The 27,839-nt window shown below is 40.5% G+C and overlaps 1 protein-coding gene across 4 annotated transcripts in view; it reads left to right on the top strand.

The window, feature by feature from the left end:
* LOC135208766 (KAT8 regulatory NSL complex subunit 3-like) overlaps window positions 1-27,839 on the top strand; it is a 151,055-nt gene that overhangs the window by 60,642 nt on the left and 62,574 nt on the right. For all 4 annotated transcript variants that reach the window (XM_064241279.1, XM_064241278.1, XM_064241276.1 and 1 more), the window contains exons 7-13: window positions 9,522-9,655; window positions 18,160-18,303; window positions 18,496-18,637; window positions 19,892-20,028; window positions 20,176-20,324; window positions 21,840-21,987; window positions 22,321-22,573. In XM_064241279.1, the coding sequence (XP_064097349.1) occupies window positions 9,522-9,655; window positions 18,160-18,303; window positions 18,496-18,637; window positions 19,892-20,028; window positions 20,176-20,324; window positions 21,840-21,987; window positions 22,321-22,573 (1,107 nt within the window). The remainder of the gene's footprint in view (window positions 1-9,521; window positions 9,656-18,159; window positions 18,304-18,495; window positions 18,638-19,891; window positions 20,029-20,175; window positions 20,325-21,839; window positions 21,988-22,320; window positions 22,574-27,839) is intronic.

Here is a 27,839-nt window from a genome sequence, read left to right as displayed (position 1 = left end):
AGGACATTGTCCACAGGTCTTTGGATACATTTTTGCTGGGGTCCGTTGGTGGCTGCCCAACAAGTTGTGTAATTCCCCAGTGGCCCTGGCATGACAGTTTGTATCTTACCTAAGATGATTGTGTGAAAGAGAGAATGAGTGAGTTGGGTGGCCTCTTTCTTTCCATTTTTTTCCTTTCTTCTTCCTACGGGCGGATCGAAGAATAGACACGTCATATGCTGGAACGGGTTTAATATAGGTGAGTAGGGTGGTCATACCGGTGGTGGTTTTGTAGCAAGTGCTCCTCTCTCTAGCAAGGGGAGTGAGGAGTGGTGACAAATCTCTGTGGCCTGCATGGTTTGTTGCTTAAACAAGTCCAGTTTTCTTTTGTTCCTGGAATGCAATAAATCTGGTCATAGATCATTGTTGCAACCCAGAAGGCTGAGTTTTTAGATATCCGATTGTCTATTCTCTCACGGGCTTGGACCCCCTTTCTTAGAACTCGTTCTTCTAGGAAGGGTGGTCTGGTGGGTTATACTCCCAGTCAGTTGAGGGTACTTGTACCTCCCTATAAGTATAAGTCTATCCTATAGTTAAGACTGAATGTTTGTTCTGAGTATGAACAAATACATTTTTAATCCATTTGTATTTTTCATGGCTAACAAACCTGAGGTCTTAACATTTACTGCCCACCTCCAGCCACCCATCTCTCTTTTCCTGAGTAAGGGGAAAGACTGATGCATCACGGTGTTCTATGCCTGGTCAGTGACTAGCTTCCACCTCATATACTCCTGAGTTACCAGATGCCACAGATTCCTTGTTTTACGATCTTAGATTGTTTTTAACCGGTTTCCAGCTGGCACAAGAAGTTTATCCTATTGTTAAGACCTCAGGTGTTTTAGCTATGAAAAATACAAATTGATTAAAAATTTGTCATTTTTTTAACTGGTTTCCAGCTTGCGCTAGAAGGTTATCCTATTGCTAAGACCAAAGGTTTTTTAGCTATGAAAAATACAAATTGATTAAAAAATTTTAATTCTCATACATTCAACTTCCCTGTCAGATATATACTTAGCTATAGACTCCGTCGTCCCCGACAGAAATTCGAATTTCGCGGCACACACTACAGGTAGGTAGGTCAGGTGATCTACCGTCCCGCCGCTGGGTGGCAGGAATAGGAACCATTACCTTCTAGAACCAGATTTTCTCTGTCGGTTGGAATGTAAACATACGTTTGCGGTTCCTCCTGACTTGATTTTCGTGTTTCATCGCCATCGATCTTCTGGGCTGTCTTTTGCAGGGAAGTACTGGGTCTTTGTTTCAGCATACGCTTTTATTAACTTTTTAATGAATTTCGCTTCGAAATTTCGAAGAAAATATTAAGTGAAACTACCGAAATTATCGGTAGACACTCACATAGTTTACAAGAATGGGAATTATTAATATTTATTCATTATTACTTGTAATAAAGGTTACAACTTTATTGAGGAAATATTAAACTCTAATTTCCTACTTTAGGAAGTCAGAAAAGCATATAACTAGATACGCTTACTTTAGAAGCTTTAATAGCGTTTTTGCTAACAAGCAGTTAGAGTATTAGCAGTACTAGTAGTTGCATCCTCATCACCTTCTTACTCCACAGAAACTACAAATTTATATATCCAAATTTGAAGATAATGGATGTACATCAAAATGCGAGCTCTTAAAAGGTAAGAAGTGAATATAGTGTTCCCCATTGAAGTGGAGGCTGCGTCTGATCGGCTCTGTCTCGCTCCCAGGTCTAGACCTCTTCCAAACTCACAAGCCCAGAGGAGAAGGAATGTCGAAAGCCGCACGGAGGTTTCAGAGAATCCCCACCGATCAGGCGTCCCCTCGGCAGACTCTGTAGAACGTCCCAGACTGCCAAGTTCGCCATTGGAAAGGCGTCCTAAAATAGTAGAGGGTGCGTTCCGATCGGCTCTGCCTCGCTCTCAGGCCTAGACCTCTTCCAAGCTCACAAGCCCAGAGGAGAAGGAATGTCGAAAGCCTTAAGGAGGTTTCAGAGAATCCCCACCAGTCGGGCGTCCCTTTGGCAGGATCTGTAGTAGCGTCCCAGACTGCCAAGGATAGCCGTTGGAAAGGCATCCTAAAACAGTGTTTTTTTCGTCATCCGAGTCTTCATCGAAAGGAAAATAGGGTGGAGTTCGGACAAGCTGTCGAGACCTTCTAAAAGATTGTGGAAATCGCCAGCTTGGGATTCTAGCCCAGAAAGTTTTCCAGAAGACTATCCACCTGAGAAGAAGAAGAAAGACATTTATTCATTAAATCCTCCTTCCCCTAGATCGGATACGGAGAAAGAAGACGACGCTACGACGATCCTAGGAGGAAGGCAACAGTAGATATCTTCGTTAATAGAAGTTTTGAAGAAGGATCCTCCCAGGAGAAAGGATCGCTTCCTTCCCGTTAAGAAATCCCGTCCGATAGAAGTCTTTGACAGCTCGGATGAGGCGGCCAGGCGCAAATCGCCGACAAGGCGAGAGGATTATAAAGAGGCGCCTGAAGCGGCTGAAATGAGGCACAAAGCGCCTGAAGCGCCTGAAACGAGACGCAAAGAGCCTGAGGCGCCTGAAACGAGGCGCAAAGCGCCTGAAGCCCCTGAACTGAGGCACAAAGCGCCTGAAACGAGGCGCAAAGCGCCTTAAGCGCCTGAAGCGCCTGAAATGAGGCGCAAAGCTCCTGAAGCGCCTGAAACGAGGTGCAAAGCGCCTGAGATGAGGCGCAAAGCGCCTGAAGCTATAAACCAGGATCTTCATCGGAGATGGAGTTAGAGCCTGATTCTGCGAAAGGTGAAAGACATTCGAGGCCTTCTCCTGATAAGGACGGGAGTTGTCGCACAGGCGGCCGTCACCCTTCTCAGGATAGTCTTAATGCAAGTAAAAGGCAAGAGCAAGATCGGCTTTTTTCCTGGCGGGGACTCAAGGTGTCGCACAGGCGGCCGTAGCCCTTGTCAGGTTAGAATCGGTACTGCTAAAAGCTCTTCACCTTACGAAAGGAGGCGCTCTCCTCCGGTTGCTCATTCTTCTCCCAACTTGATGGACAGGAAATGGAAGATAGATCGGAATTGGAAGCCAATAAGGGAGCAGGTCTCTCAGTTTATAAGACCTTAGCGACCTTTTTTATTGAAAAAATTAGTTCATTACTAATAAGACGATATTAAAATTTTCTCCCTTCTAAAATAATGCAACCAACCTTTTACAGAAAGAGTGGCAATCGTTTGCAAATTGAACAAGATTCGTACGAGCTCTCATTCATTGATTAGAGGCTCTTCCAGATAATAGAGGCGTAGAATACGGCCTTATATCCAAGAGAATAAAAATTTGAGGGATTCTCTTCGATCCTAGGGTTTTCATTGCGATCTCTTTCGACTAATACTAATTCGTGTTTATTGACGGAAAGAACGAAGAGGGCAAGATTTCCATTCTCTCTCTGCATCGCAAAGGAAAGAATGTAGTTAGAAGATTTAGAGTATACGACTACTGAATGACAAGTCTTATACGCATAACATAGTTGGCTTTCTGGTTCGCTACGGAATTATCTATATCCTTACAGGAATTTCCTAGTAAGGAATTCGCTTAAAAGGTTTGTTACGACAATACCTAGTCAGCGTCGGTATTTAACAAAGGTTATTTGGATTAAATACTCATTATTGAGAGCTTCCTTACGCTCGAGAATAATTTTGTTATATTCCTTCATTGAATGGAATAACTGGCAACTCAGGAAGAAGACAGTTAGTCAGTGAAGGAGACGACTGTAATTGTAAGCCAATACAGTACCATCCAGTTCTTGGTCATGAGCGGTTGGTTACATCTCTCTCTCCTACGGGATTGAATGGTTAACCGTATATTCCCTCTACAATCATGGACTTAGCCACGAATTGAGGGGATTTATAGGCAAACATGAATAACATGGTATTCGTTTTGCTAAGGAGTTTTCAATAAAAAGATCACTTATAATCTTGCGGTAATGTTTACCGCAATGTATCAGAATTATATGAATGAGACTACAAATGAATTTAACGCAGTAGAGCTATATATATTAATTGATGCTCTCATGCTTATAGAAGCAAAAGATTGGACTTGCTAACTTTTCGATATAGTGAGTTATTAATCGAAGGGTTCAGTAGCCTCTCTGACAGCAGGCTCAGTAACAGCACGGTTAGTTCCTGATTTCGTTCCCCGTTTATCTTGAAGGGGGCTCGATCCCAAGGAGGGACGAAAGGACTTAAATCAATTAAGCCATTTCCACAGCTCTCATATTTCAAGAAGTATTGAGAATCTCTTTTTTCGCCTCTTTTTCGCGTTAACTAGAGAGAATCTGTTCGGAACACAGACACGGAACGTAACGATCCTTAAGAGGTTCGTTGCACGTCCGTGAGAACCTTCTCGATCGACAATATAACTATTGACGTATATCTAATCTTAGTTGGAAAGAGAGTTGTGGAAACCTGCGAGATGTCTTTATCATAGATCTCTTCGCAAGATGGAAGACGAACATGCTGCTTCTATACTGCCTCCTTATTCTCGAACCAAGAAAGGTAGCAATATATGCCATTTTTTAGTTTAAAAAAGGGGAATAAACTTTAGTCTTTTTTCCCCTAGATTATACATTCTTAATGGATATTAAGATAAATGGGCATCAAAGGAAGAGAGAATGATACTTTATGCCTCATTTTGGTCTTAGAGAGATTAGATTCACAGAGGTCACATTCTTCTCACAGCATGTTTTAGAAGTCTGTTCCAAGAAAGTTTGGATTTTCGATCATCATCTATTATAAATAGACCTTAACAACCTCTCCACTCTGAGTCTGTCTGCGTGCAGACTGACCAGAAGTGGACTTGAATGAGAGGATTTTTCAAGGTGAATGACAATAGTCATGGCCAGGACATAGAATTGCTGCAGATCGTGTTTGATGGAAGAGGAAACTGTCCTCTTCTGAGGACAGGTTTTTTCTTCCTTTTCAGAGGGAAGAATCACCTTTGTATATATCTGCTATCAAAGAGCGCAGTAAAAAGCTATACAGTGGTACCTCGAGATACGAAATTAATCCGTTCCGAGACGGCCTTCGTATTATGAGTTTTTCGTAACTTGGAACACATTTTACATGTAAAATGGCTAATCCGTTCCAAGCCCTCCAAAAACACCCCAGTAAATTATATTTCCAGGCCTAAAACACATGTTCTAGGGTTACGACGGAAGAAATATGACTCCAAAAAGGCAAAATACTGTACATACTTGAGTAATATTCAACTGCATGTAATGTTCAACCCCATTTTTACTGCATATATTAGGACTTTAGCATATGTCCCTTAGCAATAAGCCTAGCCTATGTTAGCGGTTGCTACTGTAGCCTAGTCTATGATTCTGACATCTAAACCTAAGAGCTAAAAGCTTAGAATATGCGAATAAAATGCATAAATAATCAGTATGTACTCATTTCAAATAATTATTAATTAATCATTAACTATAATACACAAACAAACAAAAAACAAACCTTCTGATCGATTGTTTACATCCAGCTCTTACCCGTCTTAGAGTATCGAACGAGCGCCAAGCAATCATTTTTCCTAGCACACAGTAAGCCATAAATTGTCATTAGTATCTCTCTTCAACTAATGAAACCACCAAACAGTATAATAGCCATTCATTTCTATTCTTTATTCTATCTTTACCTAATGAAGATACCGAGTTACCGACAGCTATAATGAAACATGCGTATACGTAACGTAATAATAAAACAGAAGAAGAATTCTAAAAAATACGTATTTGTTGGCAGTCTGATTTATTTTATATTTTATTATATCTAATTCACAATTTTTTTTATCAAATGTATTGCATGTACTCATTTCAAATAATTATTAAGTAACCATTAACTATAATAAACAAACAAAAAAAAAAGCTTCCAAACGTCTGTTTACATCCAGCACTTACGAGTAACGAACGATCGCCAAGCAATCACTTTTACACAGTAAGCCATAAATTTTCATTATCTCTCTTCAACTACTGAAACTACCAAACAGTATAATAACCATTCATTTCTATTCTTTATTCTATCTTTACCTAATGTTATCTTTATTAAATGTATTGCATGAATAAGTTTTTCAATTTACAGCAACCTTTTACCAATAGAATACTTAAAGCACAAGGGGTAGATGCTGACCAATAGGAGAACAGGACCTTATGGGGTGACTAGCATCAGGAACCAATGGGAGAGCGGGAGGATAGTGGCGAGTTTACTCAGTTGGCGGCGCGGGAGTTTTAAAATTGTTCTCGGTGGTCCGGGCGAATCTCGGGACTTTACAGCAACAACCTTTTGTATCTTGAAAACTTTTCGTATGTAGAGCAGTAAAATTTTTCGCATTGGCTTTCGTAACTTGGATTTTTCGTAAGTTGAGCTTTTCGTATCTCGAGGTACTACTGTACTCTGTCTATACAAGGAGAATTAGAGATAGCAGAGGATTAAGATCTTCGGGATCTTATACGATATCTCAATACGACAAGAGTAGGATATCATGTACTTCGAATGGGATCTTTTGTGGCCTCAGATTCCGTGTTCCTACAAGATGGAACTGCTCCTCATCAAACTTCTTTGAGAAATTTTATGAGGGAATTCTTTGTTTTCTCTTAGCCCTTAACTACCAAGAAGACAAGTGAATTTTTTGTGCATTAGAATCTCGCATCAGATTCAAAGGAGACTCGGCAATGGGTTCTTGCCAGCATAGTATGTCTGGCAAAAGAACTAAAACCCTCTATTCCTGACTCAACGCTTTCAGATAGAAGTTTCGTTGCCCAGGCAGGGTACTTACGTTTCCACCTACATAAGAAGAGATGGTTTAAACGTTTTGCCTACAAAGTCTTTGGGATGCCATGAGGGCTCAAAATGCTTCCCAGAAGGTATTCAGAGGGATACAATGAAGAGCTAGAAATCAGGAGTCCTCCCAATTTAAGCTCGGAGTCTCCGACTTCCAAGCCCCTTCCCTTCCTTCGGACAAGGATAGGGAAGATTCTGCAACGAGGAACTTCATCAACAAGTAAGAAGAGATCTCGTTAGCAATGGAAGGATTCAAGAAGGATCCTCCTCGGAGGAAGACTCTTATCTCTCGTACTGTTAGACGTCCTATTGTCTAATGGATGTAGTTTACTACAATCACCTCCCCTTGCCGGAGAGGCCAAAAGCTCAAAGTGGAAGAATTTCTTCCACCTTTCTCCAGTCTCCTGATAAACTATTGTGGAGGTTCAGGACTTTCGGACAATGTAGCGCCAACCAGGCGGCAAATGCCAAAACAGGCGTAAAAAACGCCAGAGGCAGACAGTTTTAAGGAACACTGTCATTGTCTGATGAAGAGAAAAAGGGGGCCTCCAACCTAGCGCATCCGAACAAATCGGACAGATAAGAGTGTCCGATGTGGGCATCGCCAGATATCCTCGAGACTCTACCAAGCTCGAAGCTCCAGCAAGTGGAGAGGAGTCAGCCAGGCGCCAAATAGTGCCTGTCTGGAGCCAGGCGCAAAGCTACTTCCAGGCGCGAGGCGCCAGCCATGAGTCAGGCGAAAAGCGCCTTCCAGGAGCTAGGTGCCAACCAAGCGTCAGGCAGGCGCGAGGCGCCAGCCAGGCTCTAGGCTTCATCCAGAAGAGATCCATTTCAAAGAAAGCCCTGGTCTTCCTTGAAACAAGTGTGATCGCTAAAGCACTTCTTGAGTAACTTGATGATTCTTTCAAACAGCTGAGGATTAAAAACGCATGAAGTGCGAGCTTTTATGAATTCTTGTTCTTTCCATAACAATATGTCATAAGGACATATTAGCTGTCACTTACGGGAGATGCAAGTCTGTGTTGACTTTCCATTACACGAAGGAGGTCAAGTTAACCTACGAGAGATCCTTCTCTCTTGGTTATACGTGTCTACGGATACGTTGCTGGGATAGGGAGCCGACACTGATCCTTAACTAAGTGAGTTAATTTTTATTTAACATAGTGTTTTTTTCTTTGGGTTGTTTGAAAGCAGTTTGGGGATAGCTCTTTTCAAACTAAGCACAAACCCTCGTGTTAGGATCAGGTGATCGGGATCGGTGTTGTGCTCCTTAATTATGCCACTAGGCATAGGTGTATTGTCATATAAATGGATAAGACCCCATTGACAAATGACCATCAGATTCTGTCGAGTAAGTGGATAAGACCCCATTGACAGATCTACAAGAACTCTTAACCATAGGTCACATCCTCGCTGAGGCTCTTGAGACGAAGCAGACTATACTAGCAATAGCTAGGAAGTCGACCCTTCGTCTAAACACATAGGAACCAAGGTTTTATTTATTTATTACCTACAACGTATGTTGTTTACCTGTCTAATCAGTAATTAGCTGTCTCTTACCCTCCGCCAAAGGTGCCAATCAGCTAAGTATATATCTGACAGGGAAGTTGAATGTATGAAAATGATATTGTTATTGTACAATAAAGTTTCATACATACTTACCTGGCAGATATATACGATTGAATGGCCCACCCAGCCTCCCCTCAGGAGACAGGTGGAAGAGAAAATCTGGTTCTAGAAGGTAATGGTTTCTATTCCTGCCACCCAGCGGCGGGACGGTAGATCACCTGACCTACCTACCTGTAGCGTGTGCCGCGAAATTTGAATTTCTGTCGGGGACGACGGAGTCTATAGCTAAGTATATATCTGCCAGGTAAGTATGTATGAAACTTTATTGTACAATAACAATATCATTTTTTGCAATATGCTACAATACATGTAAGATAAAATATATGTACTACAGTACTTTTAAATGATCAACCAAAGTGAAATAAAAAAAATGCATTGCAATGGCAATCATTTAAATTGTAAGAAATTGGCATTTTACTACCAACACATGAAAGGCATCAAAACCTTGTGCTGCAATGCACTCCCTAAAAAAGGTAGTCTTATTATAAGCTTATACTGTATTGTACAATACATTATGATAAGGTATGATATGCACTTTGAAATCAATAACAAGTAAGAAGTAAAGGACTGTAATGATAAGCACAAACATTATCAAATTATTAAAAAGAGCTAATAATCTCTGCTGTGAATGCCCCAGTGGTGAGGAAGGTAGTTGTGTTTTAACAGCTTAGACAAATGTACATTTTTTCTGTAAATTTTAATTTTTTTTTGTCAATTTAAACAATTTTCTTATACATATTTTTTGAAGCGTTGTTGATTTCTAAAGTTACACATAATCAATCTTACACATGTAGAAGAATTTTGTACTGTATTGACAGTGTCAGTTTTGTGTCATTAGTACATACAGCATTTATACCAGGTTTAGAAGGATATTTATGCTACTGATAATTTGACAGCTATTGCTGTTATGTACTGATGGCTTAGCTGAATAGCCTACATGGCTTTCAGTATAATAAAAAGGTCTTGAGTTAACATACCTAGGGTAGATGAAAAATTCTTTTATGAGTTTAAAGTGAACTGAGAAATTTATTACTTTGATTTATAATTGTTTCTTTGTGCATTACAGATAAAACCTCTGCCAAATTTCGCAAAGCACTGGGACAAGTAAATTGGGATCCAAAGCTAACACAGTGGCTGCACTCAACATTGCTGCAGCATCTTAGCCTTTCATACTTAGCAGCCTATTTAGATATTTTGCAGGTTTGTAATTGCTGATTTTAACTTTGTATATTTATTGTTTTTATAATAGTATGTGTATTGTTTGTATAGTTATAACAACATGGTGTCACTGTGTATTGTTTTTATAGTTATAATAACAGATGGTATCACAAGATGTGTTCAGGATGACAAATCATACGTATATAGTAATACCTAGAATATGGTTTTAAAAGAGGGAGAGTCAAGAACGATGTGATAGATGGGCAGGTCTTAGAAGAGTAGTAGCACTGCTGCTACCCTGGTGGCACACTGGGCTGTGAAGCAAAAATTGAGTACTATTAAGGGATTTTGACGTAAGGAAAAATCTATTTCTGGGCGATTGGCTCGTGTCGCCAGCGAAATATCCTTTAATCTATTATTTCTAGGGTAAATGTACTAACACATACCAGAGAATAAATAAAATAAAGAAAAAGGTCAGTATAACTGACTCGCTCACCCTCCAGGAGGGTGTCGGTATGAACACTAGGCGAGTGAGACCACTACCACGAGCCAAATGCCAATAGAAATCTCCCACTACAAAATCCCTCCAAGAGGGGAGCCGACCCACAGAGTGAGCAGCTCGTACTACTACTACTCCATCCCATGCTGCCGACTGCTGCGCCTCTGGTGGCCATCCTGAAGTTAGCAGACAATCTTGGGCGAAGGGATGGGTAGGGTGGGATTTCTTTGCTGGCGACACGAGCCAATCGCCCAGAAATAGATTTTTCCTTACGTCAACAAAATCCCTTTTCTGGGCTCAGCTCGTGTCGCTGCGCGAAATCGTACCAGAGAAATAGCACAAGATTGTAAACAAAATAATAAAATGAGAATAAAAATAAAATAAATCAGAATAGGTCTCAAATAAAAGATAAAATATATGAATAGACTATAATTGCTAAAAGATACATATACACAGGGGTATAAAAATAGAAATATGCTTAAATTACCCATAAATCTAATCATGTTTGTTAACATAAGGTAATTACATATGTACAGGTAAAATTATTTACATGTATCAATGTTATCTGTGTAACAGCATGTATCAAAAGTATAATAGCAATTAATAAAACAATCAACAATAATAATATATAAAAGAATGTATATGACTTAATATACAAAACCCGTAATCATTATAATATGATGTATCCCCTAGCATAAAAATAAGGGGAAACATCCATGAGATCAATGTTTATAATCATTTGTGAGTGTCCCTAACCAGACAATAAGGGGCACCCACTACACTATCACAAAAGCAGCTAAGACACAAGGTGAATGCAAATGAACCAGGTAGGAATAGACGAACTTTTGGGTGAGGCAGGTAGAAAGGAGGACTGAATCTTCTACTACAAACTAGCTAGAGTCAGGGGAAACTATGTTACCCGCTGCTACTGCTGGGAATTTCAGAGCTTCCAAGGACTTAAGGTAGTGACGTTTGAACACTGTCGGCGATTTCCATCCAGTATACTTTTTCAACTCATCGAAGTTCATATGTGGAAATAATTAATTGAGGTGGCTACTGCCCTGACATCATGTGCTTTCGGGAAAGAGTCAGGATTGGCTTGCTTAATAAAGTACAGGATTTGTTGCCTGATGCCTTTAATGGATAAAGTTCCACCTTTTTCCCTCCTAAAGAGGGGACCCGACGAAGATGAGGAGGTCCTAGACAGAAAGGCTCGTAAGGTTGTAACTGGGCAAAGAGATACATCTTGTGGAAGGGGTAGTACCTTCCAAGGTTCCCACCTCATCAAAGGATCTTCATTCTTTGCTAAAAAGCTACGTTCCGGAGAAAGTAGGACTTCTCCTGTGGGAAGGAACTGAATATGATCCGGGTCTCTGGATAGAGCCGACAGTTCTGAAATTCTTGCTCCTGAAGCTAAGCTTAATAAGAATAGGGTTTTTCTTAAGAGCATTATAAACGAGCATGTGTCATTATCGGTTTCGGAAGCCAGTTTTAGGACATCGTTTAAGAACCATGAAACTGACGTAGGCCTAACAGAAGGCCTAAGCCTAGCACATGCCTTAGGAATAGACGAGAAGTAGGAATCCGTCAAGTCTATGTTAAATCCAAATTGAAATATCTTTTTCAAAGCTGACTTGTTTGTCGTAATCGTGCTAGCTGCTAAACCTTTTTCAAATAAGGATCTGAAAAAGGATATAGCTGAATTAACTGTCATGATTCTAATATCCGAATCTCTCAGGAAGGTTGCTAACTTTTTGACAGCAGCATCATACTGCCTCAAAGTCGAATCCCTTTTATCGGATTCTAAGAATAGAATATTCTGAGGGTCAATATTCGCATCTCTTTTTGCCGCAAACTTCATGAAATCCATAAAGTTAGGGTTTTGAGAATCCCTGAGGAAGCGAACACAGTCTTCATTTGCACTGACTGGGAGAGCTTGGGACTGGGGATCTGAAGAGGACGAAGGCCCAGCTCCAAAATTAGAGGATACCAGTTGCTCTTCGGCCAGTCTGGGGCTACTAGAGCCACTTGACCCTTGAATGTCCTGAGTTTGTTCAATACTTTCATGAGGAGATTCACTGGAGGGAAGACGTAAATCTTCTCCCAGTTGTTCCAGTCTAGAGCCAGGGCGTCCGTGGCATAGGCCAGAGGGTCCAGGTTGGGGGCTACATAACACGGTAGTTTGTGGTTCGCTTGTGATGCGAAGAGGTCCACCTGTAGCCCTGGGACTCTTTGAAGGATCCATTGGAACGAACTGTTGTCCAGTGACCATTCCGACTCTAGGGGTACTGATCGGGATAGGGCGTCTGCTATGACGTTTCTTTACTCCAGCTATGTGAGTGGAGGAAAGATGCCAACTGAACTTGTCTGCCAGGGAGAAGATGGCTATCATGACGTGATTTAGATGCCGTGACTTGGAGCCTCCTCTGTTTATACAATGTACTACCACTGCGCTGTCCAGGACTAGCTTTATGTGGGAGTACTTGGGTGGGCGTAACCTTTTTAGAGTCAAGAACACTGCCATTGCCTCCAGTACGTTTATATGGAACTGACGGAACTGAGGTGACCAAGTCCCTTGAACCTTTTTGACCTGGGAATACCCTCCCCAGCCGCTTAAGGACGCGTCTGTGTGGATGGTGACCCCTGGTGGAGGGAACTGAAGGGGTACTGACATTGATAAATTCTTGACTCTCGCCATGGCCGAAGTCAATTCTTTAGAATCAGAGGCACTGAGGATAGTTTTGTCCCTGGACCTGACGTTTGCTCGCGAGCGCCAGATTCTGGTTAGGTCTTTCAGTTTGGCTTTCATTAAGACGTTTGTCACTGATGCAAACTGGAGAGAACCCAGGATCCTTTCCTGGGCTCTCCTTGACGCTAGTTTGTGACTTAGAAATTGCTTGACTGACTTTGCTATTTCTTTCCTTTTGGTTGATGGAATCGACAGAGTGTGGGATGCTAGATTCCATTGAATGCCCAGCCACTGAAAGTTTGACTCTGGAGTGAGTCTTGATTTGGTCCTGTTTATTTTGAAGCCTAGAAATTCCAGGAACTGAATCACTTTCAGAGTAGCTCTGTTGCATTCCTCGACTGTTGGGGCCCAGATCAACCAATCGTCGAGATACGCTACTACCATGATCCCTTGCGATCTGAGTTGTTGCACTACCACTTCCGCTAGCTTCGTGAACACTCTGGGTGCCACGTTGAGTCCGAATGGAACTACTTTGAAGGAGAATGTCTGGTCTCCTATCTTGAAACCCAGATACGGACGGAAGTGTCTTGCAATAGGGATATGATAGTAAGCGTCTGTAAGATCGATAGAGGTGGTGACGGCCCCACGGGGAAGTAGGGTCCGCACCTGTGAGATCGTGAGCATCTTGAACTTGTCGCAGCGGATGGCTAAGTTTAAGCGGGACAAGTCTAAGATTACCCTTCTTTTTTGTGAGCCTTTCTTTGGCACGCTGAACAAGCGACCTTGAAATTTTAATCTCTTGACTCTCGCTATAGCTCCTTTTTGAAGGAGATCGTCTGCGTACTCTGTCAATTCCTTGGAAGGAAGTTGACGGAAAGGTCTGGATGGAGGTGGGTTCGTCAACCAGCTCCAACCCAGACTTTTTGACACTATGCTCTGAGCCCATTGGCTGAAGTTCCACCGGTGGCGAAAGTGAAACAGCCTCCCTCCTACCTGAAGTTCTTCATTGGTTCTGGTAACCGCCTCGGCCTCCTCTGAAGTGCTTTCCCCTGTTAAAGGGGCCTCCCGATCCTCTCCCACGAAAGGAACGCTTACCTCTACCTCCCTTACCCGAGCGGTCATACTTCTGAGAAGCTTGACTCTCGAAGGCTTGATTGTAAGCTGGAGAGATGGCGTAAGAGGTGGAGGGCTGAGGCTGAGGGGATATCACATAAATTGGCTGTGATTGACCTTTAGAAGTGGAGGGTTGGGCTGTCTGCACTAAGGGTACTGTTGGAACTTGTTGAGGAAAGCGTAGTTGCTTCTTCTGGTAAGGTTGGAAACGCCTGGGTTTCTTTTGTCCCTTACCTTTAGGAGTCAGGTCTTGCCTCCTCTTAGCCGAAAGGCCCCAACGATCCTTAAGGCTCTGGTTTAACCTGGTAGCCTCTGACTGGACCTCCTTAACCATAGCTTCTGGGAAGAGATCTGCTCCCCAGATGCTAGACGAGAGTAACCTATTCGGTTCATGCCGAATGGTTGCCTCTTGTAGGACATGCTTCCTACAATTCGTCCGAGCAGTGGCAAACTCAAACATATCTGACTGTACCGTTTGAGTCAGGGCTTTGGTCATGAGCTTAAAAATCGGTTCTGATCCATAAGCCATGGTAGCTACCTCAGACATAGCCATAGAATTGATGGATCTGGCTAGACGCGATTTTGCGTCAAACTCAACCTGAATAAGGCTATCTGGGAGCCTGGGTAGCTTTTCACCAAACTGCTCCATAGCACAGTCCGGTTTGAGTTTGCCAGCTGAGAATGTATTCGGCAAGTCTTCCCACAATTCTCCAACTGAGGGGAGCAACGGAGAAGTGGGATCCGCTTCCTTCAACTGCGGTATAGGTTCCCCCTTCTGGGCGCTGGGATGGTCGACCTCGCGATCTTGGTTAGGAACGGGAGCGGGGTACTCTCATCCATTGTAAAAATGGTAAAGGGACTCTTAAATGGTTGTATCTTGGTGTTAGAACAATCCATGTCCTCTAAACACCTGAGCCATTCTCTCTGAGCCTGGTCTTGTGAGTAGAGGACTGTCTCCTTAGGTACCTTATCGTCCCGCACCATAGCCGACGGCGTAAGCCTTGCGTAGCCTATGAACGGAGGCTGGAGGTCTTCCGGGAAGAACTCGAAGTCCTCTATTCTTCGAGTCCCAAATTCCGGTATAGAGATGAGACCGTCCTGGAAGGGGGCGTATGACGCTACTCTCCACGGATTGTTCATAGAGAACTGAGGTAGTGAGTCATACGGAGGAAGTTGGGATCCACTCGTGTTGGACAGTGGAGGAGAGGCTAGAGGAGCTTCTCTCAGCCCGGCTATAATGGAGTCCTGGGAAGTAATCCTGTCCGACAGACGAGAGATCATTTGCTCCATGCTACTCTTTAAGGACCCAACCAGGTCACCCACCTGTTGCAACAGGCCAGCATTGGAGTCCAAAGCCGGAGCTGCTGCGGAGGTGGAGGGGAGGCTCTGAATCGGAACCAAAGGTAGCGGAACTGGTGATTCTGCCGGAGTGCGAGATCTCTCTCTGGAGGATTTACTCCTCGAGGACTTAGAGCCGGAGCTAGAAGCTTTAGACCTGGATGCTCCGGGATTCCCAGCCGGAGACTTACGGGAGGAGGATGAAGCCGAAGTCGTCTTCTTAGACGACGACGACGTCTTAGTCAAAGTCATCACCTTAGACTTGACCTTAGGTCTAACCGAAGCACCAGGAGGAGAATATATTTCGTCACCCGTAAAGCCTTGGAAGGATGGAGAGGTTGCAGGAGTAGAAGAAACAGTTACGCCCAAGGGTGACCCTTGGGTGTCCACCGTACCTACCTCGACCAACAGGTCTTCTATACCTACCATAGGTTCAACATTAATATCTAGGGTCGCGACATCCGTAGAGATATCCTGGTCCTGCTCAGTTAATGAGGTGGCCAGCTGTTGTTGGATGAAGGCGATAGTCGGATCCGCTTCTACCGGGTCGACGTATCCTGTCGCCTTGCCTCCGGGGAAGATTAGTAATGCCAACCGCTTCTCTAGGATGTAGGGCTGTCCCTTGGCGGCGTTTTTCCCAAAACCGCCGACCCAGGCCCGCAGGGTAGCCAGTGCGGTATCTCTTACCGCCGGAGCCTGGAAGAGAAGGCGTAGTTTAGATTTAAGAATCACTTAAAACTAAAACTTAAAGTATAACTTAAATTAATTGCCTTAAGTTAATATGATGAAAACTTAAGCGCTAAAAAAGAAGCGGAGCAGCTACTGGAGATGTAAAACTTACCCCTTCCAAAAGCTGGCTCACCAGATCGTAACATATGGTACACGTTTCAAGGTACCAGACCTGGATGTCCCCGAGCGGAGTCGCGCGTGGAGCATGGAACCGGCAAACTTCGTGTCCACAAGGGTCCTGAAGTGTGGCGGAACATCCCGGATGCTCACAGTTGGTGGCCTGTAAGTGGGGAGACACATGAGTATCTTAAAAAACATCACTTACAGTCTAAAGGACAGAAGAGCTCCGATGCATGCCGGAGCTCGGAAAAAATTTGGGCATAACCCCTCCCTGCATCGCCTGAATAGGCTATAATCCCGGAGAGATCCGGTAAGATATGTAAGGGAGGGGGATGGTTTAAGGTTCTTAAGATAAACTTAAAAGATAACTTAAACCTAACACACAAGCAAACCGGACTAAGTCCAGTGCGTAGCGGAGTGTAGTAACTCAGCAAAACGGTAAGGTTAGTAGAGACCCACTGTATGCTCCGGTCCACCCTACTGGGTGGACTAACAACTTTCCGCTGGATACCAGGACTCCGATCAGGAAGGAGCCCTAGTAAGATGGGAAAGAGCGAGAAGACATACAGGCTCAAGCTAGCCCGGAGCGACAAGGTAGCGCGGAGGGTGGGCAAGGCCAGTACCCCCCACTCCGTACCAAACGGCCGGACCGAGAAGCCGGAGAGGTCGAGACCAGTCTGGGTCTGTCCCGACTCCCTAGCCCCTCCGCCTGAGGGGAGAGAGGGAGGCAGGCTCGGGTATGAGGAGCGAGCATGGGCAGACCGACCCGCCCCCGCCCGACTCTATGGAAAGAGCGGAAGGGGGGGGAAGATGACTGGACAGGCGTCTGGCTGGCCCGTGATCACGAAGTGACCACGAGGCGGTAAGACCAAAAACGACAACTAAGCCTAGGACAACCACTGATCAGGGAAATGCTATCGGGAAGCATACTGAACTGAAAAGCGGAGGCAAATAAGCCCACTGGGCCGAACCAACTGATCAGAGAGATGCTATAGGGAAGCAACCCGAACTGATGAGCGGTAGTATAGGCTCAAAGAGCCAGGACCTAGGCTAAGCCAGACGCCTAACTAACCTAACAATAATAAAATACACAGTTATATAAATAAATAAATGAAAGAAAGAAAACAATATAGCAGGAGAAAAAATCCAGGAGTGTACGACTAACCCGAAGGCAAGTCTACCACTCAAAGCTAGTCAGAGGCCGATACTAAGAACCTGGACTAGGGTCTGGATAGAAGAAGCCTACGTAAGGTAAATACATGCATGCATGACAAACCTGAGTAGACCGTACCCTAAGTAAAGCGGATAATCATAAAGAGCGAAGATAAATAAGGGGATGTTCTAGGTATGGGAGACCAAGAACGAGCCCATCACGAGGCAGAACCATGCTGCCATGCTTCCGACCCCGAGATCGTATTTATACCTAAAAAACGGCAAATACTGTCTCAGGGGGGCCGGAAAAAACCAACTAACCGTAAATACTGAGTACTTAACTTAGCTGCTGCGATAGCTGCACGCTCCATAATAGAAAATCCAATGAAAGGGCACAAAAAACACAGAGAGGAAAAATATCACAACCGACTCGTGGGTGCTAACTTGAAAGGATGTTACCAGAGGCGCAGCAGTCGGCAGCATGGGATGGAGTAGTAGTAGTACGAGCTGCTCACTCTGTGGGTCGGCTCCCCTCTTGGAGGGATTTTGTAGTGGGAGATTTCTATTGGCATTTGGCTCGTGGTAGTGGTCTCACTCGCCTAGTGTTCATACCGACACCCTCCTGGAGGGTGAGCGAGTCAGTTATACTGACCTTTTTCTTTATTTTATTTATTCTCTGGTATGTGTTAGTACATTTACCCTAGAAATAATAGATTAAAGGATATTTCGCGCAGCGACACGAGCTGAGCCCAGAAAAGAAGTAGAGTAGCTGTAGCATGGATAAGATGTTGAGATAGCCAGAATATTTGTAAATCAAAATTTCCCCTTTATAGAGAGAGAAAAGACTTACAAAAGATACTTGAGGCTTCTCCCACTGTGACTGTTATCATTTATATTTCTTTGCAGACCCTTAAATCAAAAATTCCAACACTTATTGACAAAATGGTAGCGCTTAGCAGTAGCCAACGAGGAGCAAGTGTAGAAGCACTCAATCTCTTGCTGAAAAGACCTTGGGACCCTGCTGTGCCATCTTTGAATCAGCATAAGCCAGTAAGTATAATGATGCTAAAAAAATTTCTTTTTAATTCCATCATAAAAACTAAGATTGTGAAATGACATGAGGTCCAATTTAACTTTAATTTGATGCTTGCTTTTGTTGAAAGGTGTTCTTAAAGCATATATAGATATGTGTAAGAAATTATGAGTATATTTTTAAGAGTACAGCATTCTTTTTCTCAATAGCGTAAGCTTGAGGGATCAGTAATTGTGATACAAGTTCCAAGTGGTCCCCCCTCCAGCATTCCACAAGCTCCACGAAGGATACGTTTTTTTAATGCACAGCTTCAGCATATGGCCAAGACTGTTCCTGTAATGATTACTCCAGGTACTTGTAAGCTCTTCTTGTATGTTTTTTTCTTATCTAGATCATTGCCTGGTTTATGCTAGTATACACAATATTTTTGTTTTTAAAGCCTGATGATTCCATAATTTATTCAGTCTGTTTAGCTATAGAGATATATCCTGCATAGTTTTATTAACTTCTTTGTTATCATTAATTTCCTAATACGTACTTTGTTTTCATGGGGCCATTTTATTTATCTGTAATGATAACCTAAGTCAAATGTAAATTCACAGAAGCAAAAATTTGATGTCATGGAAATATTTGTTTTCTTTGTAGACAAAAGTGCATACATGTGGTAATGTCTTACCTGTTGCTTTTGTAGTAGGTACGGAAAAACCAATTGCATTAAAGGTTTTGTTAAGTTACATTCCGAAGAAAATTCTAATTAATGACTTCAAATTATGATGTAATTTTTTAACATAAATTACCAATATGAATCATAATTGAAGAGCTGTACAGCTGCTTGGAGTTCACAAATGCCATAACCAAGGAACAGAAAGGATGCCACAGGAATCAGAGAGGAACCAAAGATCACCTCGTAATGGATAAGAAGGTATTTAGAAATTGAAAGACAAAGAAGGTAGACTTCAGTAAGCCATGGACTGACTTAGGAAGGCCATCAATATGGGTTCATAATTTATGGGCGATTGAGTGTACAAAGATATGTGTAGCTGCATACAACTTTGTAACCTTATTTTACAACACAACACACTTCATACTAGAAGACAGCCCTAGCTGCATGAGCAGCCACACTGGCAGAGGTAGACAGGAAAAGAGAATTGGCATCACCAATAAACACTGTTCATAGCCTCCATTATACTAATGACTATGACCCATAGAAAGCAGAAGAATGGTAATCAAAACAGGGTACAGTGATCAGTCTCCTTATTTGAATTGGCATTATTAAAATGTATGGAAAAGATGTTAAGTGCTTGGATACCTTTGTAAAGACAGTCCAGATCAAAACTAAAGGTCTGAAAATGGTGGTTGGGATTGACAAATATGTACTAGTAGTAGTAAACTATATAACCATATATCCAAAAAAGTGCTGGAAAATTTAAGTCATATACTCCAGGCTGTCTTGTTAAGTTACCCTTTAACAGATGAAAAGCAAAGAATTTTGATTTTGATTTGGACTAACTGTTTAAAAACATTAGTAATTTAGATACCGTATTTCCAGCTGTTTTTATATTTACCACAGAAATTCTTTTTAAGATACATTATATTTTCTTGCAGATAATAATGACCCAAGCTCTGTTTTAGAGCAAATATTGACAGAGGTTCGAGCACGTGTTGTTGATTGCAAGGCCCAGTATCCAAATAGCTCAATTGTATTGCTTGGATGGGGAATTGGTGCCATTATTGCATGCCATGTAAGTTTTAATCTCTGTATCTTTTATATTTTTCACATGATCAGAGATAGCTGTTGGATAACATGAACTGTTGTGTCAAATATGGTTACAAAACTGACTTGTTAAACTTTATAAACCTCAACCATGTAATGCAATACCTATTAACAGGTGTCAGTGTTAGAAACAGTTACTGCAAATATTTGCCTGGGCTACCCTGTAACTGGAGCATCAGGAAAGCGAGGCGAGGCAGATGATCCTCTGCTGGACTGTCGTACTCCAACATTATTCATTATTGGTGAAAAAGCATCTAATGTAACGTAAGTGAATGTTCAGGTTCTTCTGAGAGAAACTGCCTTTCTTAATTTTTGCTTGGCATTCTTTCCAGCTTGAAGTTTTGAACCCTTTACCATATGAGACATCATATTTCAGCTGCTGCACTGAAGTTCCCTATTGGAATAAGTAATGGTATTAAACCAATCAACTCATTACATTACTGTAAATCAAATTAAATCAGCCAGTTGCTCTTACAAGACTCAAGCTAGGAGTGCACTGGAAATATATCACAACTAAGGGAGTTGCGGAGACATGTGTCCAGATGATAAAAAATAGATAGGGAGTTCTGAGAGATGGAATAATAGTTTAACTTGTAATTGGGAGGAGTGAAAAACCTACAGTTAGGAGATTTTAAATGCATAAGTAATTGGAGGAATCATGAAGAAAATTCATATATAAAGACTGGATCAGATTGTTATGTTTATTATTATTACAGTATTATTGTTACTATTAAATGCTTTGGCCGAACCGTTAGTTTAATTTTCTTAGTTCTCGTAGGACTGGCTTAAAGGTCTCTTTAAAAAAATCTTTAATGACAACATTTACCATTTAAATGGTTAGGTAAAGCGTAAAGCTTGAAAATTCTGAAAATGTTTGCTAAGAGATTTGTCTCTAAGACTTGATGTTTGCTCATTGATTAAAACCTTGACCAACAATACTGTCTGTGATAGATAAGATGGGAGAAAACTCATTAATATTCAAACCAGGATAACTATGAACATGTAATATTTTTAGACATTGCCACTTTTGCTAGATTTGATTCATAAAACCTTGACCTAACTTGGGATATCTTGTAGATGTGGCAGACATGTTGCCACGTCTTCCGATACTAAGTCAGTAAGGGTGAACAGCTTGACACTTGTTCTGCGTAGCTAACCGGGAAGGTGTAAAATGAGCGAAAGAACAGTAATTTGATGAATTAAAATCATACATTAAACTGCTCTAATCAAAAGGTAGGATAAGGGCAATCTAGTTTCTAAACAAATAAATGAATTATACAAATGCCCAATATCTAGCCCAGACTTACTGATGAGAAAATTAAATAATAGAAATTGATAAAAAAAAATGTTACCGGTTCCTCAAGTAATGGTAGATTTTAAATTAAGTTGCCTTTGCCTTGGAACTGTCTCTTCTGGATAGCCAATGGGAGAGATGAAGTAGGAATCTTTGAACGAATTAAAAAAACCCATATTGAGCAATACTGATTAACTGTAGTCAGGTTATAAATCAGAAAGAAGTTTGGCAACATAGCTAATGACAGCCATGTTTTTAGTCATTTTGGTTTGATTATAGAGATATCTAACTGCATAAATCTAATGCAAAATTTTTAGTGATGAAGATGACGATTGCTCTGTGGATTTTAATTTTAGTTACTTGATGAATTATTTATGGTACTTAGCAAATAAACTATGTTTCAGAATTAGAAGTAGATGCATTGTTTTTTCAAGTGATTGTGTATTACTTGTTATTGATGCTGTGCAATTTTTTTGATCTTGTAGCATAGATGATATTGAAGACATAAGGCATCGCCTTCGTGCTGAGACAGGTTTGGTTGTTGTTGGAGGAGCAGATTCCCATCTTCGTTTGTCTGTAGAAAAACGTCATATTGAAGGGGTCACACAGTCGATGGTAGACCGATGCATTGTGGTAAGTTAATCTTGTTTACTAGTAATTGTTTCTGCAGTCAAATTATCATGAATGGCTGTAATTTTTTTTAAAGGTGTCTCCTTAGATGAACTACAAAAGTCTTTGTGGCACTTATACATGCTAATAGTCCCTGGATCACACAAGTTATTTGATTAGTTTTACCAGATTTCCAGCTGGCACTAGAAGATTATCTTAATTTTAAAACTTAGGATTGTTAGTTATGAAATATACGAATTGATTAAAAATTGTCATCTCTCTCTCTCTCTCTCTCTCTCTCTCTCTCTCTCTCTCTCTCTCTCTCTCTCTCTCATCTTATTTTCTTATTTTTTGCAGGATGAAATTGGAGATTTCTTGGGCCATCTTATGAATGACAGTAGTAGTACTCTGTCATATTCATACTCGTCATCGTATCCATCTCATATGACGTCTTCAGCTGGTTTCTCCCATTCATCACTAAGTACATCATTTACTAACCCCCTGCCTCCAAAGTCGCAGCGTAAGGAAGCATCAAGAAAAAGAAAGTTCTCCACCAGTAGTTCCTTGGATGGCTCAGCTCCTCCATCTCCTGCAAAGATATCTAGACCAAGTAAGTCTTGAATCTATTTGTATCACATCTGATTCATATACATTGAGTGATTTGAAGTGTCAGGTATGGAGAGAAGTTCTTGAGATAAGAAAATGATGGACTTAGTGATGCTTGTAAATGATTACGTACTTGCATTAGAGAAGAGAAGCTACAGAGACTGATGGAAGAGTTTGAAATTAGTTATAAGAGAGAATGTTTAAAGAGAATACAGTGGTACCTCGACATATGAAAGTCCCAGCTTACGAAAAATTCAAGTTACGAAAGCAAATAAGAAAATTTTTTTGGCTCTACATACGAAAATAGTTCAGGTTACGAAAGGTTGTTGCTGTAAAGTCCCGAGATTTGCCTGGACCACCGAGAACAATTTTAAAACTAGCGCGCCGCCAACTGAGTTGACTCGCCACCATCCTCCCGCTCTCCCATTGGTTCCTGATGCTAGTCACCGCTGTAAGATCCTGCTCTCCTATTGGTCAGCATCTACCCCATGTGCTCTATGTATTCTATTGGTAAAAGGATGTTGTAAATTGAAAAACTTATTCATGCAATACATTTAATAAAAAAAAAAACATTAGGTAAAGAAAGAATAAAGAATAGAAATGAATGGTTATTGTACTGTTTGGTAGTTTCATTAGTTGAAGAGAGATAATGAAAATTTATGATTACGCACTGTACTGTGGGCTAGGTAAAAGTGGTTGCTTGGCAATCGTTCGCTATGCGTAATGTGAACTTAAACAAAAGGTTGGAAGCTTTTTTTTTTTTTATAGTTAATGGTTACTTAATAATTATTTGAAATGAGTAATAATTATTTGAAATGAGTACATGCAATACATTTAATGAAAAAATTGTGAATTAGATATTATAAAATATAAAATAAATCAGACTGCTATCATCGAAGCCAACAAATATTTTCTAAAATTCTTCTGTTTTAATAGTATATGTTTCATTATAGCTGTCAGTAACTGTATCTCCATTAGGTAAAGATAGAATAAAGAATAGAAATGAATGGTTATTATACTGTTTGGTAGTTTCAATAGTTGAAGAGAGATAATGAAAATTTATGATTACTAAACTGTGTGCTAGGTAAAACTGGTTGCTTGGCGATTGTTCGGTACTCGTAGTGCTGAACATAAACAAGGTTGGAAGCTTTTTTTGTTTGTTTGTGTATTATAGTTAACGATTAATTAATAATTATTTGAAATGAGTACATATTGATTATTTATACATTTTATTGGCATATTCTCAGCTTTTAGCTTCTTAGGTTTAGATGTCAGAATCATAGACTAGGCTACAGTAGCAACTGCTAACATAGGCTAGGCTTATTGCTAAGGGACATATGCTAAAGTCCTAATATATGCAGTAAAAATGGGGTTGAACATTACATGCAGTTGAATATATTCAAGAATGTACAGTATTTTGCCTTTTTGGAATCATATTTCTTCCGTCGGATCGGCGTCGTAACCCTAGAACATGTGTTGTAAGCCTGGAAATATTTTTCTGTGGTGTTTTTGTAGGGCTTGGAACGGATTAGGCAATTAACATGTAAAATGTGGTTCAAGATGCAAAAAAATCAGGTTACGAAGGCCGTCTCGGAACGGATTAATTTCTTATCCTGAGGTACTACTGAATTAACAAAAGTGAAGCTATAAAGGTAAATGTAAGCCATTTTTCATTCCAAAAGAATGGCAATGTTTGATTTGTACATGTATTTTGGAGAAAATTTTTCGTGACACCTTTATGGAAAACGGATTAGTATATAGTAGAACTTGATTGGAAACAAGAAATGTCTTAAACTTTTACATTAACCCTCTTACGCCGACTGGACATATTTTACGTCGACATTTTTTGTCTCCTGTGTGCCGACTGGACATATTTTACGTCGACTTACAAAAGTTTTTTTTAAAATTCGCGGAAAAATACTTATAGGCCTACCAGCCTAAAACTTTTGAATCACGCGCCTTGGGGGATGCTGGGAGTTCACGGATCAAGGCGTTGTTTTGTTTACAATCGTTACGCAGGCGCGCAAGCGCGAATTTCTTTCTTGCCGCACTAAAAAGTATATGTGACACATCTCGGAAATTATTTCGTCACTTTGACATAATTTTTGTACCGTTGTAAATTAGCCGTTACATGAAATATTATATATGAAAATGTGCGCATTTTTATGTAGAATACAACAATAAAATACTCATGATTGTAGCTTTTATCAGTTTTGAGATATTTTCATATAAATAATGATAATTGCCAAAATTTCAACCTTCGGTCAACTTTGACTCTACCGAAATGGTCGAAAAACGCAATTGTAAGCTAAAACTCTTATATTTTAGTAATACTCAATCATTTACTTTAATTTTGCAACTAATTGGAAGTCTCTAGCACAATATTTCGATTTATGGTGAATTTATGAAAAAACTTTTTCCTTACGTCCGCGCGGTAACTCTTCCGAAAAAAATCATACATGCGATTGTGGTAATGTTTGCACCATTTTAAAATTAGCCGTTATATAAAGTTTTATATATGGAAATTTGCGCAATTTCATGCACAATACAACTAAAAACAACCCATGGTTGTAGCTTTTATCAGTTTTGATATATTTTCATATAAATAACGATAATTGCCAAAATATCAACCTTCGGTCAACTTTGACTCTACCAAAATGGTCGAAAAACGCAATTGTAAGCTAAAACGCTTATATTCTAGTAATATTCAAGCACTTACCTTAATTTTGCAACAAATTGGAAGTCTCTAGCACAATATTTTGATTTATGGTGAATTTATGAAAAAAATAACATTTTCTTTACGTCCGCACGGTAACTCTTCCGAAAAAATCATACGTGCGATTGTGGTAATGTTTGCACCATTTTAAATTAGCCGTTACATAAAGTTTTATATATGAAAATGTGTGCAATTTCATGTAGAATACAACAAAAAATAATTGAAGGTTGTAGCGTTTCTCATTTTTGAAATATTTGTATATAAATCACGATAAATAGAAAAAAAACCACGATCGGTCAACTTTGACTCTACCGAAATGGTCGAAAAACGTAATTGTAAGCTAAAACTCTTACAGTCTAGTAATATTCAGTCATTTTTCTACATCTTGAAACAAATTCGAAGTCTCTGGCAAAATATTTAGATTTATGGTGAATTTAAAAAAAAATCTTTCCTTCCCTCCACGCGCGGATTCTCCCCCACAAATCTCCGAAATGCGTACGTACCATTCTCGGAATATTTGCTCCGTTTCATATTAGGCATTTCATAGTTTTATATATGAAAATGTGCGCAATTTCATGTAAAATAAAACTAAAAATATTTGAAGGTTGTAGCTTTTCTTATTTCCAAAATAATTGCATATAAAAAAATATATAAAAAAATTCAACATTCGGTCAACTTTAACTCGTCAGATATGGTCAAAAACTGCAATTGTAAGCTAATCCTCTTACAGTATAGTAATATTCAATCATTTGTCTTCATTTTGAAAGAAATTGGAAGTCTCTAGGACAATATTTAGATTTATGGTGAATTTTTGAAAAAAATATTTGTTTATGTCCGCGCGTTACGAATTCATGCATTATTTTGTGATAATATTTTCTCTGTGTCGCTTTTATCGTTTTACAATGTGTTTAATACCAAAATGATCAAAATTTAGTGTACATTACAACGAAAAAAAAATAACTTGTTACCTTTAATCGTTTTGCGCACAGCGTGATTTGAATACAATTATATATGAAATTTCGTTTTTGCGCTATCATATATCGCACTATTTATATATGATAATGATCATTTTTTTTCATTTCTGATGGTTGCATACTAAACTTCAGCCAATGACAAAAAAGGAGCCAAAAATGAACTCTTAATCTTCAAAACTAAGCGCGCTGAGATTTTTTGAAAAAAAATTTTTCCGCTTCCGCGCTCACTCTGAAACACCTCCGGCACACGGGAGACAATTTTTTTTTTACCGCTACGGCGTAAGAGGGTTAAAGTACTACTCTAAAATATGAATAGTGTGGTAAGGGCCTCATTTTTTATGTGTTAAATTGATTAGAAATTTGTCATTTCTGTGCCTAACCTGTGTCGCTCCGTGAAACATTCCTATAGCATTCATTTCTAAGGTATAATTATTGCTAAATATATAAGAGAAAAACTACATTGGATTATACCAGAATAAATCTGGTTCGCTCACCCCTGTATAGGGTGTCGGTATAAAAACTGGGGCGAGTGAAACACTACCAGAGGTCTCCTGCCATTTATTTTCTTCCTTTGTCAATTTCCCCTTTCCAAAGAGGAGCCGTACCAACACCTTCCCCTAGCCGCTACTGCTAATACTAGCGCCTCGTCCGCCATTCCTTTTATAGCATTACTGTGTTCCACACGTGTTTTCATTTCGGAATCTGTATTTGTGCTTTTCTGGATTTAATAAGATGTCTGATCGTCAGGAATCTTCTGGATCAAAGTTAAGTACTGCATGAGTCTATAAAATAGCATTTTATAGCGATATTGATCAAAATTTATATTAAATAAGGCTTTGTTTACGTTCGGGGAACCTGCATGTGCCGTACCCGAGTCTGCCTTCGTACGATACTATCGGTACCCTTTTCGACGACTTTCAATTGGTCATCCATACTAATTGTAGACTCGCGTTTTGATTGCAGTTGCTTAAATTTATTATGTTTTAGATCCTGACGTGTTATTAATAAAAAATTTTCTTGTCGTGTGAGCGGTTTTAGCTATCTAACCAACATTATTTGGCATAATGAGTCGTACCCTTTCCTTGGCTTTCAGTAGAAGGATTCCTTCGATACGGAACCAAGCTGGGTTTTTGTTGCGAATATTGAAATAGCGTATAAGTTTAATTTATTCATCCTAGCCTACCATTCCAGGTCGAGATTGAAAATTGCGATTTCGGAGGGGTAGGCTAGCTGCTCAGAGCCCCCTGGCCGACCTTACCAGATCATTTTGATTTGTCGAAGGTTAGGCTAGCCGCTCCTTAATTCATTATTTACACAATTCTACTCTCGCACGCAAGAAAGTAATTTGTTAATATTTATCACTTAAATTCTCATATTATTGTATGGTGTTATAGGGCAGTAGGCCTATGGCCGGCTACCCCGTGATCAGGTAGAGCCACTCCTGACCGGGAGGTGATCCACCTAGTAGGTGTTAGTACATTGCTGATCACGAGTGTTCCACTCCTCGAGGTGACCCCCTCTCCATCCCTCCCGTTGGGGTTCAACTTGCTATGCTACCCCAAGTAGCCATCCGAGCCCCT

Source organism: Macrobrachium nipponense, chromosome 35, assembly GCF_015104395.2.
Source record: "Macrobrachium nipponense isolate FS-2020 chromosome 35, ASM1510439v2, whole genome shotgun sequence".
NCBI classification, from domain to species: Eukaryota; Metazoa; Arthropoda; class Malacostraca; order Decapoda; family Palaemonidae; genus Macrobrachium; species Macrobrachium nipponense.
Note: the sequence above shows the minus strand (reverse complement) of the source record. Positions and strands in the feature narration are given on the sequence as shown.